Below are 17,395 nucleotides of genomic sequence, written 5' to 3'. Positions count from 1 at the left end.
ACCTCCCTGGTCTAGAATTTCCTTCCTGTTAAATGGGAATAATTACATATAATCATCATTGTAGCTGCCATTCACTGAGGTATTACCCTGAGCCAGGCCCTATGCTCGATGCGTCATCACATTCATCCTCAGAGTATCCTTTGAGGTAGGTACTATTTTCATTCCCATTTTCAGGAAACTGTGGAGGAACAGGAAAGTTACGGGACATGCCCACAGTCACACAGTTAGTAAAGGTGGATCTGGCTCTCAGGACCATGTCTGTTTTTCTAAGCTTTGCACCACTGTGACATACAGTTACTTTATAAAGATCAAGGACAGTTGTAAAAATGTTTGAAAGCAAAAAAAAAAAAGGGGGGGTGGCTTCAAAATACAAATACAAATCACAACCCCCTGGACATCACTTAAGGTATAATCCTAACCCCCTGAAGCACATTCTGTGGAACCTGTCCACAGAATCAGAGACCTCCAAAATGGGAAAGACCCTCAATTAGCCATTTTTTTTCTCCCTCCTTCCCTTTGAGCAAGAATGTCATGACTAGCCAAATTCTACAGGTGAGACCAGAAAGGTCAAGCGAGGGTGACCAACTTAGGCCCTCAGCTGGCAGGTTAGGAGGGAGACAGAACCAGGATTTGTGGCTCCTAGAAGAGGGGACAGTGATGATAAAAGGCCCATTTTTTGTCAAGGTGGAGCCCCTCCAACCAGAATTTAAACATTTTAACATAATATTCAAGTACACCTTTTCTAACCTTAAAAACAAATTTTATTTCACTACAAAGCTGGTCAATATTGAGTTCTGAATGTAGTTGTCCTCTCTCTCCTGGCAAAGCTCTGTATCAGATAGGGCTCACAATTGCAAACAACAGAACAAATGGTGGTTAATACTGCCAGAAGAGGGTCTGTCTATACAGAAGGATACTGAGATGTGCAGGATCTGGGAGACCTGCAGATTTAGAGTCCAACCAGCCAGGAACAATGCCTCAACCACACCTTAGAGCTGGGCCAAGAACAAAATCCTACCTTCCTACAGTGCCCTGCAAGGCCAGCCCCTCCTCCCACTCTTCTCCTGGCTCCCTGGTGCACCTGCCTCCTTCCTGCCCTGCCAGCAATCCCAACTCAGGGCTATGGACATGGTGTTCCCTCTTCCTGGAACACAGACAGTCACATTGCTTGCTCCCTGGCTTCACCCAGATTTCTGCTCAAAGACCCCCTCCTTAGAGAAGTCTTCCTGGACTAGCCTGTCACTTTAACCCCTTTCCCTGCTTGACTCTTACTCATAGCACCTACTGCTCCCAGATACTCTATAAAGTATTGCCTGTCTCCTGGATCAGACTGCAAACTCCATGAGGGCAGGCTGTTTTGTTTGCTGCTCTAAGCCCACAGGCTGATAACTTTTAGGTGCTTAACTATTTGCTGAATACTTTATAAAGGAATAAACAAAGGAATGAATGGAAAACTTCAATACAAACCAAGTCCTCACATTCTCCTGCCCGAGCTGGAGGATTAGGGTAGCAGCAAGAGTCAACTTGTGTTGTGGCTGCAGCTGTGCTGTCACCCTGCCCGGACCTCGATCTGCCCTGCAGCTCCCACTTTGGAGGGAAGACATGCCTGAGGACCTGTAGCTCCAAAACTCCCCTGGCAATCTCTGCAGCTCTCGGAACTTGTCCAGACTGTTGCTGTGCAGACCATGAAGGCCTGGCTGGGTTCCTGTCCCTGCTTTCCCAGGGCCTCAGATAGGCTGGGAAGTGACTTACCCAAAGTCCCCTTTCTCCCCTAGATGGGATCAGCCCAGGGAGGGGCACTAACAAAAAAATGCAGTCATGTATAGATTCAGAGGGTCACATGAGGTCAGAGTTGGGGGAAGCCTTGGTGATCCGGAGACCAGCCTGTGTTCTGCAGATAACGCAGGCCAGTGCAGGGGCAGGCGTGTGTGTGGACTCTGGGGTCTGGCAGATCCAACCTCCACCAGCCATGTGATTTTGGAGAATCTTTTGAAAAGACAGTATTTGAAAAACACTGCTTTCCTCAGGTGTAAAATGGAAATAAATGTCCCTACATTATACAGTAAGCTTGTCCTCCTGTTCAAAAGTCTTTCCTTCCTATTCTTTATGATATTTAAAGTGAAACTCCTTGGCTTGACAGTCAAATCCCACCACCACCAAAATCCAGTCAACCCAGTGTACTGGGTATGGTCCCTCCGCTCCCTGTGAAACTCCTGCTCTCACATCTGTGTACCTGTAGCCTTCTTCTTCTTCTCTCCTACCTGAGCCTACCAAAGCCCAGGGGCAAGCTTCACGAAGTCTCCCCTGACATGGGCTTTTCTGGGCACTCACTGGTGTAAGTATTGCATGTTAACAGATAGGAATAAAGTTTTGACTCTCCAACCAGAATGTGGGATCCTTGAGGGCACAAGGATCAAGAGATCCTTGATGGTCTCTTCTCTTATGATGTTCCCCCCCAACCAGGCATTAAATAATACATAAAAATTCCTGCTGACTGACTCACCTGAAGTTAGAATTCAGTTAAAATGCTCCCAAATGCGACCTCTATTACCCAACGGAAGGAAAATAAAGATATAAAAATAAATTGGAGACAAATTCAAATCATTCCTATTTCTGCATACTTGGTGTGGAAAAAAAAACACACCTCTACCTCCAGCCCAGACTTGACAAGTAAAGGAACTCCCTGAAAACAATGCATAGAATAAATCACAAGTACTAGTCTCACTTAAAGACTTCAGGAAGGAAAACACAGTTAAACTGAAAACTGTTAACTGGTGTTTAAAAAAAAAAACACAACAAACAGCCAGGAAATGTTTTTAGGACCATGTCTCTCAGAGTCCCTTAGGGGCTGATTCACCCTTCAACATATTCTTCTCAACACCTGCTTTTACTAAAAACCAACAGCCCAACACCAGAGCTTTGTGAGTCAGAAGCAGAGTGAAAGTGGACACAGAAGCACTCAGCTATGAAGAACATCACCCAGATAACAAGCAATAGCCACACTAAGTATGACTGCCCAGTGCCCTGTGGCCATGAGCGTAGGCCCTGGCGAAGATGAACCAACATCACCCCAGACTCTCCTCCTGCCTTGTTCCTCTCTCTGATCCATGCCTTCACTTCTCCCACCCACTTGCTAAATACATCTGGAAAAAGGTACTTGCACAACCCTCCACTCAAACTAATTCTACATTATTTCAAGTGAGACCTAAGGACCAATACATATTTCTTTCTTGTGTTTTTTTAAGCAAGAATATTAAAAGACAGAGCTTAGAAAACTCAAGTGATAATGGAGAAGAATTAGATCTACTACCTTTTGATTTTAGCCTCATATTAGATAGATAATCTTTTTGAATGCAGTTCTACATCTACACATAGAAACTGTCCCTTTAAATGTCAAACATCAACTTAGTTCTCTTCCTTTCTCAGATTTTTAAAAACAGGACTTGGTCACTACAGCTTACAGAGTCATAAAACACAGTCCACACAAAACCTGTACACAAAAATGCTCATTGCAGCATTTTTCATAATAGCCAAAACATGGAAATAACCCAAACGTCCATCAAATGATGAATGAATAAACAAAATGTGGTATCCTCATATAATGGAATATTATTTGGCAAAGAATAGGAATGGAGTACTGACACATGCTACAACATGGATGTACCTTGAAAACATCATGCCAAGTGCAAGAAGCTAGACACAAAATACCACATATTGTATGGTTCTATTTATATGATCCAGGATAGTCAAATCTATAGGGACACAAAGTAGATTAGTGGTTGCCAGGGGCTGGGGAAATGGGGAGATTGGGGAGGTGATAATTTAGGGGCACAGTTTCTTTTTGGGGTAATGAAAATGTTCTAAATTGACTTTGGTGATGAATGCACAATTCTGTGAACATCCTAAAAACCACTGAATTGTACATTTTAAATGGAATTGCATGGTATGAGAAATATATCTCAATAAAGCTGTTTTAAAAAAAAGAGGACATGACCTAAATATAAGACATGACACCATAAAACTCCTAGAAGAGAACACAGGCAAAAGATTCTCTGACATAGATCGTACTGATGTTTCCGTAGGTCTCCCAAGGCAATAGAAATAAAAGCAAAAATAAACAAATGGGACCTAATCAAACATAAGCTTTTGCACAGCAAGGAAACCATAAGCAAAACAAAAAGATGGCCTATGGACTGGGAGAAAATATTTGCAAATGATGCAACCAACAAGAGCTTAATTTCCAAAATATATAAACAGCTCATACAACTCAATAACAGAGAAAAATTAACAACACAACTGAAAAATGGGCAGAAGACCTAAATAGATATTTCTCCAAAGAAGACATACATATGACCAATAGGCACATGAAAAGATGCTCATCATCGCTAATTATTAGAGAAATGTAAATCAAAACTACCATGAGGTACCACCTCACACTGGTCAGAATGGCCATCATTAAAAAGTCTACAAATAACAAATGCTGAAGGTGGGGGTGTAGAAAAGGGAACCCTCCTACACTGTTGGTGGGAATGTAAATTGGTGCAGCCACTATGGAAAACAGTATGGAGACTCCTCAGAAAACTAAAATAGAGTTGCCATATTATCCAGCAATCCCATTCCGGGGCATATATCCAGACAAAACTATAATTAGAAAAATATATGCACCCTTATATTCATAGCAGCACTATTCACAATAGTCAAGACATGGAAGCAACCTAAATGTCCGTCAACAGATGAATGGATAAAGAACATGTAGTATGTATATACAATGGAGTATTACTCAGCCATAAAGAATAAAATAATGCCATTTGCAACAACATGGATGGACCTAGAGATTATCATACTAAGAGAAGTAAGTCAGAAGGAGAAAGACAAATACTATATGATATCACCTACATGTGGAATCTAAAATACGACACAGGGCTTCCCTGGTGGCGCAGTGGTTAGGAATCCACCTGCCAATGCAGGGGACATGGGTTCAAGCCCTAGTCCAGGAAGATCCCACATGCCGTGGAGCAACTAAGCCCGTGTGCCACAACTACTGAGCCTGCATTCTAGAACCCGTGAGCCACAACCACCGAGCCCGCGTGCCACAACTACTGAAGCCCGCACGCCTAGAGCCCGTGCTCCGCAACAAGAGAAGCTACCGTAATGAGAAACCCATGCACCGCAATGAAGAGTAGCCCCGCTGGCCACAACTAGAGAAAACCCGCACGCAGCAACGAAGACCTAACGCAGCCAAAAATAAATAAATAAATAAATTTATAAAAAAATAAAATAAAATAAACCTTATTAAAAGAAATAAAATAAAATACGACACAAATGAACGTATCTACGAAACAGAAACAGACTCACAGTCATAGAAAACAGATTTGTGGTTGCCAAGGTGGAGGGGGGATGGGAGAGGGAACGACTGGGAGTTTGGGATTAGCAGATGCAAACTATTATATATAGAGTGTACTAACAACAAGGTCCTACTGTATAGCACAGGGAACTATATTCAATATCCTGTGATAAACCATAATGGAAAAGAATATGAAAAAGAAAATATATATGTGTAACTGAATACATTGCTGTACTTTGCTGTATAGCAGAAATTAACACAACATTTTAAACCAACTATACTTCAATAAAATTTTTTAAAAAGGAGGACACGGAAAAAATACCCCACAATCTCAAGTTAGTGACTGTTGTTTGTGAGAGTGACTATTGTATAAGTCTATCAGTTTGAAACATCCAGAGTTAATGTGTCCTTGAGGCTATTTGTCCTGAGTGGCCTGAGAATAAGTGCCCCAAAGCAGTGCTCAGAAAGGTCCCACAGAACAAAGGACAGCTTTTCTTTCACTGACCACAGTTTTAACTGTAATATTTTAAAACATTCAGATATCAGCAGGTACTTATGAGTGACCTGGTTTATAAAATAGTTGATTTTGACAATTTAGACTTGGGTTGCATCAGTTACTAGAACTAGGCTGAGACAGAGTTATGCTCAGGGAGTTTAGGGTTTGTCAGTGTCTTCATCCTCAAACAAGTCACCGAACATCCTGGGTACAGAGGAAGAATTTTCAAATTTTTGAAATCAAACTTTTCCAATTTATGGAGGTTACAGGTTCTTCAAATGAACAATTAAACTACCTTGCATCAATTGGTACACATAATGATGCACATAAGGCAAACAGTAATAAAGGCAAATTTTACCAGTGTGTGCCAACAATTCAGGTTAAATAAAATAAGAAAGAAAAATAATATTGTGTAAAATCAGGATAGTAAATTTAGAGATGGGGGTTGTTTGGGAATTATAATGTGGTTTCCCATTAATTTCACTTTGTTCCTTTTTCAGTCTACAAGAACAAATATAATTCATCTTCTACCCATAGGTGGTCAGCCTAATTTTCTGATAAGAGGCAAGAGCTACAGAGACCTTGGGCTGCCCCTCTGGCTTGCTACATTTTAGCTCTGTAAGTAATCTAATCTCTGAGTTTTGGTTTCCATATTTGTAACAGAAGAATTATATCACCTATTTGACCAAGTTTTTGTGGAGATTGAATAAGATGTAAACTGTGGAGCATGGTGCCTAATGCACAGAGGCTTGTGGCAAAGCTGGCATAGGCTGGGTGAAGGTGGGGATCATCAAGTTCCTCGCAAAGAAAGACTTGCGACACTGAGGGAAGATGTCAGAGAAACTTTGTCAGGCAGGGCCCTAAAGGGTTGCAGGTAAGGGAAGGACACCACCAAACCTAGAAGATGCTGATAATCAAGGAAGGCTTTTGCTAGACCCCTCATTAGAATGCCAAGAAGTGGTGTAGTTGCCCTTAGCATTAAGGACAGCAAGTACCCTTATTCCCAAATATAAAACTTAGAATTAGTGTCTGTTGAGGGTAAAGCTAACAAATAGGATTGAAACAGAATATAAACAATCTCCACTCAAATTGCTCAGATTACAACACTAATGGGGAGTCTTAGGATCGATAAACTAGAGCTGTGAAATTACCAGCTGTGGGATGAGAGGGAAGATCAGATGCAGAAGCCCTCCAAGGGGGCTGCAAAGTCAGGGCAAGCAGACAGAAACCCTGGGCCCTGCTGGGCCAGGGATGGCTCTCCAGCAGTACACGAACAGTCCACCCTATGAGCAACTGGAAGAAGGCCAACAAAGTCCACACAAATAACACCTCATATTTCTGGCTTACCACACACTTGTTGAATTAAAGGGACTGTCTGGGTGGGTACCACCTCCTAGGATGACAAAAGGGGACAGGCCCAAGGAGCAGAAGGGAAGGGACACCACACTCACACTGCAGAGGATGGCCCCCTTGCCCTGCATCCCCTCTGCAACATTCTAGTAATACTTCTGGTTTCACTGCTATTGTTTTTTTGTTTTTATAAACAAACTGTGAAAATCAACAAACTACCTCAACATCAAACATGTGTGATTTGCACCAATTCCTACACACGCACACACAAAAACCAAATAATGTAGAACAAATAAGAGAAAAACTCTGGTCAACCTCTAAGCTCACCCATGGCTGGTGGCTGGCATTCTTGTCCTCAGGAGGAGGGAGTCCATTTTCTTGTTTCTCGGCGGCCTCACGACTGCCTGCAGTGCAGGGAAGTCCAGGGCCTGCTGCCATCTGCAGGCAAAACAGAAAAAACACAAGTTATGGCTCAAATCACCCACCTGAAGCCCCCAACCTAGGCCTGTCCCCAGGCAGCTGGAAGACCTGGGTCCTGTCCGGGTGTAAGAAACAGGAGAACTCACTCAGTTCTGTGTTTGGGACCCCTCCCCCCCACAGAGTTGTGACAGACATAGTAGAAGTTCTAAATGATCAAGGGCTCAAGTATTTCTTTTATTTTTTTTAAATAAATTTATTTATTTATTTATTTTTGGCTGCATTGGGTCTCTGTTGCTGCACGCTGGCTTTCTCTAGTTGCGGTAAGCGGGGGCTACTCTTCGTTGCGGTGCACGGGCTTCTCATTATGGCGCCTTCTCTTGCTGCAGAGCACGGGCTCTACAGTGCAGGGTCAGTGGTTGCGGCACACGGGCTTAGTTGCTCTGTAGCATGTGGGATCTTCCCAGACCAGGGCTCGAACCCATGTCCCCTGCATTGGCAGGCGGATTCTCAACCACTGCGCCACCAGGGAAGTCCTCAAGTATTTCTTAACAACAGCAGCAAACCCTTACACGTGTGCCAGACATTGCTCTGAATGACTTACATTTATTAACTCATTTAATCCTCATAGAAATAGGTGAGGGACTTCCCTGGTGGCGCAGTGGATAAGACTCCTCGCTCCCAGAGCAGGGGGCCCGGGTTCGATCCCTGGTCAGGGAACTAGATCCCATATGCATGCCACAACTAAGAGTTCACATGCCACAAATAAGGAGTTGGTGAGCCACAACTAAGGAGCCCTGGAGCCGCAACTAAGGACCCAGCAAGCTGCAACTAAGGAGCTCACCTGCCTCAACTAAAACCCAGTGCAACCATAAATAAATAAATATTTTTTAAAAAATAGGTGAATGTTTTAGGAGGTCTCTGCCAATTTGCCTGATTATTGAGTTAGGCTGAATAATTAAAATGAAAACCTTCATAAAACCTGATTTCAAAGAAGGGTCAAATATGAGAACTCTGTGAGAGATTCTGAGCATCCTCCAGATCAGTCATTCTCTGAATATTTATCAAGTGCCTGTTGTGCACCAGACACTGCTTTAGAACCTGGGAATAGCGGCATGGACACAAAAGACAAAGTCCCTGCTCTCACAGAGCTTCCATTCTGGTGGAGGGGGGCCACAACAGAAGAGGTGATAAATGTTGTACAGAAGCAAAAGCAGGGTAAAGGGGCTAGAGAGTGATGACAATGCTGCTAATATTCATTCATTTATTCATTCGTTTCCAAGTGCTTATTAACCATCTACCACAAGTAGGCACTATGCTGGGATGCAATGATGGGCCAAAAATAGACATGGCCCCTGCCTGTAAGGGCTACTTACTCACACATATGATCACCTAAATAAATGCGAAGATGTTAACTCATGGTAGGTGTGATAGCAGAATGGCACAGGTCCCAAAGAGAGCATCCTAGGGAGCTCAGAAGCCTGGGATGGAGTGGGAGGAGGACAAGCATCCTTGGTAAAAAGCAGACCATGTGCAAAGGCTGGATCACAGGCAACAAACCAGAGGCAGAGTGGGGAGAGAGGAGGCAGATGGAGGTGGAGAAGGGATGTGGGCTCTTGCACAGCACTCCCAGCCACAAGATGTCCTTATCCTCTAAGAACTGGAGCACCACACAAGGGCCTTAGGCAGAGGAGTAAGATGGTTGGATGCGTGTGTTTTTAAAAGATTACACTATGTGGTAGGCTGAATAATGGGCCCGCCAAAGATGATGATGTCTGAATCCCCGGAAGCTATGAATATATCTCCTTACATGACAAAAAGGACATTGCAGATGTGATTAGGTTAAGGATCTCGAAATGGGGAGATTATCCAGGTGGGCCCAATGTAATCACAAGTGTCCTTATAAGAGGGACACAAAGAGAGATTCAACTACAGATGAGTGTCAGAGTGATGCAGTGTGAGAAAGACTTGTTAGTTTTAAAGGTGGAGGAAGGGTCCATGAGCCAAGGAATGCAGGAAGCCTCCAGAAGCTGGAAAAGTCAACAAAATGATTCTCCTCCAGTCTTCAGAAGGAAAAGAGCCCTTCTGAAACCTTCAGAACTGTAAAATAATAAATTTGGATTGTTTCAAGCTACTAATTTTGTGTTCGTTTGTTACAGCAAAAACAGGAGACTAATACACGCTGGTTTTTGTAAAACAAAGGCTAGAGGTTATGGGAAGGGGAGGCAGGGACCAGCTGGAGGTCACTGTGTCATCCAGACAAGAGATGTGAGAGCTTGAACCACAGCGGTGGCAGTGAGGTGGAGAGGAGCTGAAGGACCCCAGGAGGGGAGGAGTCTGCCAGTCAAGTTCCATACATTATTGGAATGCAGCAGCAGGCCTTCTTTAGGCTCAGGACCTGCCTGGCTCACCCTGGGCAGCGCCTACCACCCTTTGTAGAAGGAGGAAGCTTGCACTAGGGCTGTAAGACCACCTCCAAATAGAGACACCATTTGCTCACTTAACAGGGACCTGCCAACCCCTTTCCCACAAAGGAGTCCAGGGATTTCCAGGAACACGCTCTAAGAACTAACACTCTCGGGATTTCTACTAGGAAAAAAGTAGCAATTGTTTCTGCCAAGCGTTAGGCCTTGCAGTGAACTTTTTTTTCTTCCTAAGGGAGATTTTGTAATCCTGGAAAGGAGGCGTCTAAATTTAAATATACCTATCTTCAACCCAGGTGAAACAGAACCATGACTATATGTAACATGTAGAAATTTCATGGTCAGTAGCATAATGCAGAAGTTAAAGAAAGATAATAAAGGAGAAACTAGGAGAACCTCTCTCAGCGTTTCCTCCATTGCTATTTAATGATTCAGACCTGCTGAAAAAGTGGGATCCTAATTTGGTCCAGCCTAAAAGGGCTATTGAGAAGAAGAGGGAATAAAAATTATTTCAAAGAAGTTTAGATATATTCTATTTTACTCCAAAAGTATAAATATATACCCACCAAGACAAGTACCTTGGAGGATACTGAAGGGTGACAAGAAAGTCTTGTCATCCTCCCATGGCTTTGCAGGAGGCCACAGGGACCTAACTGGATTCTAGGAGCATATAAGGACCCAGGAATGCCTGCAGATGGCAAAATACCAGGCAGTTCTGTTAAGGTTAGGACACGTTAATTTAAAAATAGTTATATGTTTAAATTGTTTTTCTGTTGACAAAAGTGACATATGTTTATTAGTGGAAAACACAAAAATTTCCTGTACTCCCAACAGTCCAGAGATAACTTATCTGTAAATACTTCTTCCAATTTTTCACACACAAACACACACACAGGCATACACATATACACACTTTCTTTTTAACAACATTAGGATACTGTGTATATTTTTCTTTTGCAACCAGCTTTGTTTTATCTAACAGTATATAATTTTTCCATGTCATTAGATATACTTTAATAGTTGGCACTATTCTATCACTATTTCCCATGGTATCAAAATCACTTAACTAATCCCTTATTGGTAGACAACGGAGTGGTTTCTAACTTTATGATAACGGAAGTCACACTGGGAGGAACAGCCCCATATATAAGAACACCTCCCCATTTAAAATCTGTGTCTGAAGCTCAGATTATTTCTTAGGGTTGTGTTTCACACCTTTCAGTCATCCATACATCAACATTATGATTTTGCCATAATTAAATGTCATCTGTACTGTACTTAACATTTCTCTTTAAATCAACTCATTTTTGCCCTTAAATAAAGGTGTTTTAAAAGCAAACCTTATTTACTGTTGTAAATGGAAAACCAGCATCAAATGTCATAAATGAAGGCAGTCACAATAAATAAATACAATGGAAAACACAACAGTGTCATGAAAATACAGTTGATATTGCTATCCCTTTGCTCATCCTTTTATATTAAGTGGGAGATTAGGAAGGCTTAACAAGGTGTTAAAGACATACTAGCACCAAGCTGAGATTTTTCTCCTTCCCTTGATCAGAAGATTGGAAAGGAATTGACCAGAGGAATAACTTTCTTACCATGGGAGTCAGTGTTAGATGCTGCTGCAAATGTATCCCACCTAGAATTACCCTGCACCACCTGAAATAAGCCCAAAGGCAAACATGTTTTAGGATACATGCTGAAAGTAGAATTACTGGGATAAAATGTATGGACACTTTAAAAAGGTTTTGATAAACTCCATCCAAGTTAGTTTTACCATAGTTTTACTATGAGAGTGCCCACTTTACTTCATCCTCAGATACTGTTATAAACAAAAATGTTAAAATGTTAAGCTTTTTAGGGTAAGATATTAAGCAGCTGAATTTTCAAAGCTATTTTCATACTCCTCCAGCCAGTTTCTGACCCTGGGGAGGGCAATTATATGAACCTTCAGCTAGTGGTAAATTTACACAAACTGATATTGCACTTGGTTTAACCAAGCTAAAGTAAACTCAGTAAAACATGAGGAAGTGACTTTAGCATTTGCAAATATTTTAGAATGCTTTTGTGCTGGCAAAGGTCAAATGAGGATCAGAATAGCATGGATTCCAAAGAATACTTTTGAGAAATAAGAGACCCAGAGAGGCATTACTCCTGAGACAAATCACTAAAAATTTTCAGTAAGTCAATGAAAACTCTAAAATAAACATGTGTTTAAGCCTTCCTATCTTGGTGCAATGAGCAACTGCACAAATAGGTTACAGATTAATGCAATTGTTAAGACTTCTAAAATAGAAAAATAAAAGTGTATTTTGAAGCATGAAGAGTTAATAACAATAGGAAGCTTCCAGATTATTTCAATAATTCTTAGGCAGACATGTGTGTATGTGCCTGTGGGAGAGGAGAATTAAAAACATGCTAAAAAGTTCCTTATGTTTGAAATGAAGTTGGACATTCTGATTAATTTTTAGCATTTATAGGAAAATATGTTTACCTATGCTTAGAACTTAATGAGGGCTCCTAATAGGATACAGAATTCCAAGTCACTAAATGAAATGAAGGAAGGAAGGAATGGGGACAAAGACACCTTGATGATTCCGGAAGATGTCATAAGAAAAAGAAAAGAATATATAAATAACACAACTCAATAACAAAAGACAATCAAATTTTCCAAATAGATCTGAATAGACATTATTCCAAAGAAGATATACAAATGGCTAATAAGCATATTAGATACACAAATGGCTAATAAGCATAAAAGATGCTCGATATCATTAACCATCTGGAAAGTGCAAATTAAAATCACAGTGAGCTAGAAATTTACACCTGCTAGGATGGCTGTAATCAAAATATAGACAAGTGTTGGTGAGGATGTAGACAAATTGAAACACTCATGCACTGCTAGTAGGACTGTAAAATGTTGCAGCTACTTTGGAAGTTTAAACATAGGCACACCATATGATCCAGCAATTCCACTTCTATGTATATACCTAAGAGACGTGAAAATATATGTTTACACAAAAATTTGTACATGAATGTTCATAGAAGCATTATTAGTAATAGCCAAAAAGCAGAAACAATCTAAAGTGTCCCTCAACTGATGAATGGATAAACAAAATGCAGTATATCCACATGATGGAATATACTGGGCAATAAAAAGGAACAAACTGGGGCTTCCCTGGTGGTGCAGTGGTTAAGAATCCACCTGCCAATGCAGGGGACATGGGTTCGAGCCTTGGCCCAGGAAGATGCCACATGCCATGGAGCAACTAAGCCCGTGCACCACAACTACTAAGCCTATGCTCTAGAGCCCAGGAGCCATAACTACTGAGCCTGCATGCTACAACTACTGAAGCCCGTGTGCCTAGAGCCTGTGCTCTGCAACGAGAAGCCACCACAATGAGAAGCCTGCACACCGCAACGAAGAGTAGGCCCCACTCGCCACAACTAGAGAAAGCCCGCGTGCAGCAACGAAGACCCAATGCAGGCAAAAATTAAAAAAAAAAAAAAAAAAAGGAACAAACTACTGATACATGCTGTAGTGTGGCTAAACCTCCAAAACACTATGCTAAGTGTATGAAGTCAGTCACAACAAACCACATGCTGTTACAATCCCATTTATATGAAATGTCCAGAAATAGGCAAGTATATAGAGACAGAAAGTAGATTAGTGCTTGCCTAGGGCTGGGGAGGGGAATATTAAGGGATACTGGAGAATGACTGCTAATGGAGTAATAAAAATGTTCTAAAATTAGATTATGGTGATGGTTACACCCTCTAAATATATCACAAACCACTGAATTGTATCCTTTTAATGGGTGAATTTTATGGTATGTAAATTATATCTTAATAAAGTTGTTAATAATAATAACAAGGAGACCATAAATGAAGCTAACAGATAGGAGACCAGACTAGGGGAAGATTTACAACATTGACATTTCACGAAGGATTAACATTTTAGTGAGCATACCAATATTTAAGGATCAAAATGAAAACCAGATAGAAAATATCAGAAACCTAGAAGAAGAGTAATGAGACAAATAGGCAATTCACAAATGGCAAAACAACACGATGAGATGCTCAATTAAAACAGAAATGGAGTACTGCTTTAACCTACTAGTTTGACAAAAAATTAGTAAATTAGATAATAATAAGTGCTGGCAGATGTTGGAAAAGGGACTCTTCATGGACTCCTGGTAGGAGGAAACTGATGAAGCCATTCTGCAGCACAAAGTAGCAGTTTTTAGTAAAAGACATCATACAAGTATCCCAGAATTAGCAATCTCATAGCTATCTATGGATCTATCTAAGAGAAATTCTTGCCGGAGAACACACGGAGACACTGGAAAGGATATCTGGGGCAGCACTGTTTGTGGAAGCAAGGAGTTGGAGTCCACTTAATGTCTATTTTCAGGGAACTAGTTAAGTACTTGTGGTGTACACTCTTGATAGAAAATTATGCAACAGCCAGGATTAATGAATCAGACTTACATATATCAATATGGTTCGACTTAAAAACATAATGCTGAGGGAAACAAAGAAACAGTATGAGATTTATAGCACAGCAGTATTTATTTAGATAAGTACAACAAAAGCAAAACATGACATACATTTCAAAGATACACATTTTCTGAGAAGATATTAGGAAAGGTAGTTTGTAAGAACAAACAAATATGCCACCATGGCCGCCTAAGTGTGCGTGCATGGGAAGGAGCATATTGAGAAATGGAGGATAAAAGGAGGAAATAACGAAATAAAACAAAATGACAGACTCTAAATGGACCAAGGGTTATAGTATGCCATGACTGAAGAGTATGAGTAATTCAATTCTGAAGGCCTGAGATACTAAGGAAAATAAAATCCCATGCATTATTTTCTTGTGAAAAATGTAATAAAGTACACCACATGCTGGTGGCTAAACCAATGAATAATAAAGCCACGAGAAAAGAAGGTAGTAGGGAAGGCTTGCTCGGTCTTTAGTGGATTCATTTGGTTTTCAGGAACATGGAAGCAAGAAGCTGGGGTGGTGAAAATGCTGTGGATGGTGTCTACTACAACCCTCTCCCTCTCCGCCCGCAGACAGAAGAGAGGAAAGAGAGAGAACCATACATTACAGCTTAAATTTAATTAACAGAAGAGAGAAGAGACATTAACGAATTCCAAAGAAAAGGAATAGCTCGTTGAAAGTACATCACAAAATCAAAGAATCTGATTTTCTGGCTCATGATAAAGGTGGTATTTTCTAAAAGCAATAAATACTCACCACCACCCTGAAGAGGTTACAGAGGGGGAACTCCTGTTTTAAAAATTAGGACCTTAATCTTTTGTCAAGGCTGTTTTCAAAGTTAAGGTTGTTCAAGTGTTCTTTCAGTAATGGGCCTTATGATCAGATCCATGTGATTAGGCTGAGACAAAAGTTGAGTAAAAGGGGGGTGTTCTTGGTATTGCCTACAAAACCCGTCATCACTCAAATGTAAGTCAAGTGCCTGCAGATTTAGTCACTTTACTCCTAACACTTAGGGTCTTCTCCCATCTACACAACTGGTCTTGTGGGCACCCTGCATATATATTTTCTCTTGCCAGGGAATGGGCGACAAGCGAGGGCAGGGGCTGTCTCCATAGCCTTGAGGTGGAGCCCAATTTTGAGCTGGCATGACCAAGGGCAAAGACCTGGGCATTCATCTTTCACCCTTCTGCTGGTGGACAGAGTGGACAGAAAGTGTGCTGTCTGGGATGGACTGAGTCCCCGAGTGCATCCACCCCTGACCATTTCTGCCAGCCCTGAGGTTGGGGCCCTGCAGAGTCAGCCCGTCTTCAACTGGGCAGAGCCTTGGGGAGGGAGCGGCATCCTGGCCTAGGTACTCTCCATGCCTACGACCAAGAGAGATGAGCTGCAAGCTTGCCAGCTCAGGGAACACCTGAAAGGCACCCCAGGTGCGCCCAAGTACACCAGATCTGAAAAACGTAGCCAAACAAGCCAGGTATGGGGCTGCGTGCCCAAGCAGAGGAGTTTGATATAGGTAAGAAGGCGTAAATTATGAATTCCTCCCTGCTGGGCTCAGGTGAGACACTCTGCTCAGCATTTTACATACATCCTCCCACTTTGATTTTTACAGAAACTCGGTGGAGGCGGGGGGGGGGGGGGGGAGGGGATTTGGGGGGCCTTCTACAAAAAGAAAACGTGTGCTGGGAGCGGTGGCCTGGCGAGCCCCCGCCCCACCTCGACCCCAGGCAGCCAGATCTTTGGCGCGTTTGTCCGAGCCCCCCGCCACCCCGCCCTGGGCTTCCAGCCCTGCCTGGAGAATCAGAGCCACAAGAGCCCATTGGTACCGCATCTCAGGCCCTCCCAGCCCCACCGCAGGAACCCCCGGCCACGCCGGCCCTCGCCCAACGTCCGCCTGGCGTCCCGCCCGCGCGGTCCGCAAGGAGGAGCCCGCGAGGCGACCAGGAAAGGGGTGCGCTTACCTCGCCGGGCGCGGGCTGCGGCCCCAGCTCGCCAGCCCCAGGCCCACCGCCCCGCACCCTGCGCCCCTCGCCCCGACGGCTGATACGCCGGCTGTTGGACACCGCCACTTTCATTTTCCTCAACACTCTCGGCAGGAAAGCGAAAGCGAAAGTGAAAGCGGCCGAGAGGCGGGCTTGAGCCCGAGCGCGCGGTGAACGCGGAGTGCGGGCCGGCAGCCAGAGGCAGGGGCCCGGGCCTCGGGTCTGCACGCGGCCGTCCGGGCGGCGTTCGCCTGGAGCCGCGTCCACCCGAGACGCCGCTAACCAGCCCGTTGCGCACGTCGCGGCCGCGCATTGCGCCCTCGCCCGGCTACGCGGCCTACGGCGCCTCGATCCCCCCGGGCTGCTTTCTCATCTGCCCTTCATTTAGCGCCCGCCGGGCCCTCGCAGCTGGAGGCGGGCCCGGGACCTGACTGCCGGCGGTGCTTCGTGGGTTTCTGGCCTGAGCAGCGGGTGCTGACTTGGGCGTTTGGGGGCAAGCCTCTGAGGGGTCCCGGTGCGAGGTGCTGAGGGAATTGCTGCAGGTTTCGCTCGCAGACCCCAGGGCTTCGGCGCTCCCCAGCCCAGGCATGCGCACTGGTCCCTCTGCCCAGCTGGGGGCACAGGCACCGCTGACAGCGCGTTCCTGACCACGAGGTACCAGGCTCTTCATCCTGGGTCAGCGGAGAACTAAAAGTCAATGATGTCGGTGAAATGAGGGGCGCTTCGTTTGATAAGAAAAACTGGAACAGCAAGTTTAAGGTTTGGAATCCCTGGTCTGAGTGGTGCCCATCAATACCCGAGGATTTAGAGATTCCAGGTTAAAGCCCTGACTCTGGCACTTGTTGGCTGTGTGATTTGGAGCAGAATATTTACTCC

The 17,395-nt window shown here is 43.5% G+C and overlaps 1 protein-coding gene across 4 annotated transcripts in view; it reads right to left on the bottom strand.

The window, feature by feature from the left end:
• The window catches only part of RAD50 (RAD50 double strand break repair protein), a 243,767-nt gene extending 227,140 nt beyond the window's left edge, over positions 1 to 16,627 (bottom strand). Inside the window, exons 1-2 of one of the 4 annotated variants that reach the window (XM_059917036.1) lie at positions 16,499 to 16,627; positions 7,518 to 7,628 (exon numbers count right to left, since the gene is read on the bottom strand). In XM_059917036.1, coding sequence (XP_059773019.1) covers positions 7,518 to 7,628; positions 16,499 to 16,612 — 225 coding nt within the window. In that variant the 5' untranslated portion in view covers positions 16,613 to 16,627. Of the gene's footprint in view, positions 1 to 7,517; positions 7,629 to 16,498 lie in introns of those variants that run through there. The other 3 variants (XM_059917038.1, XM_059917039.1, XM_059917040.1) reach the window with 3 other exon arrangements.
• Between the last annotated feature and the right edge of the window lie 768 nt (positions 16,628 to 17,395).

This window comes from Balaenoptera ricei, chromosome 3, assembly GCF_028023285.1.
Source record: "Balaenoptera ricei isolate mBalRic1 chromosome 3, mBalRic1.hap2, whole genome shotgun sequence".
NCBI lineage: Eukaryota > Metazoa > Chordata > Mammalia > Artiodactyla > Balaenopteridae > Balaenoptera > Balaenoptera ricei.
This window is presented reverse-complemented; position numbering and strand designations above follow the sequence as displayed.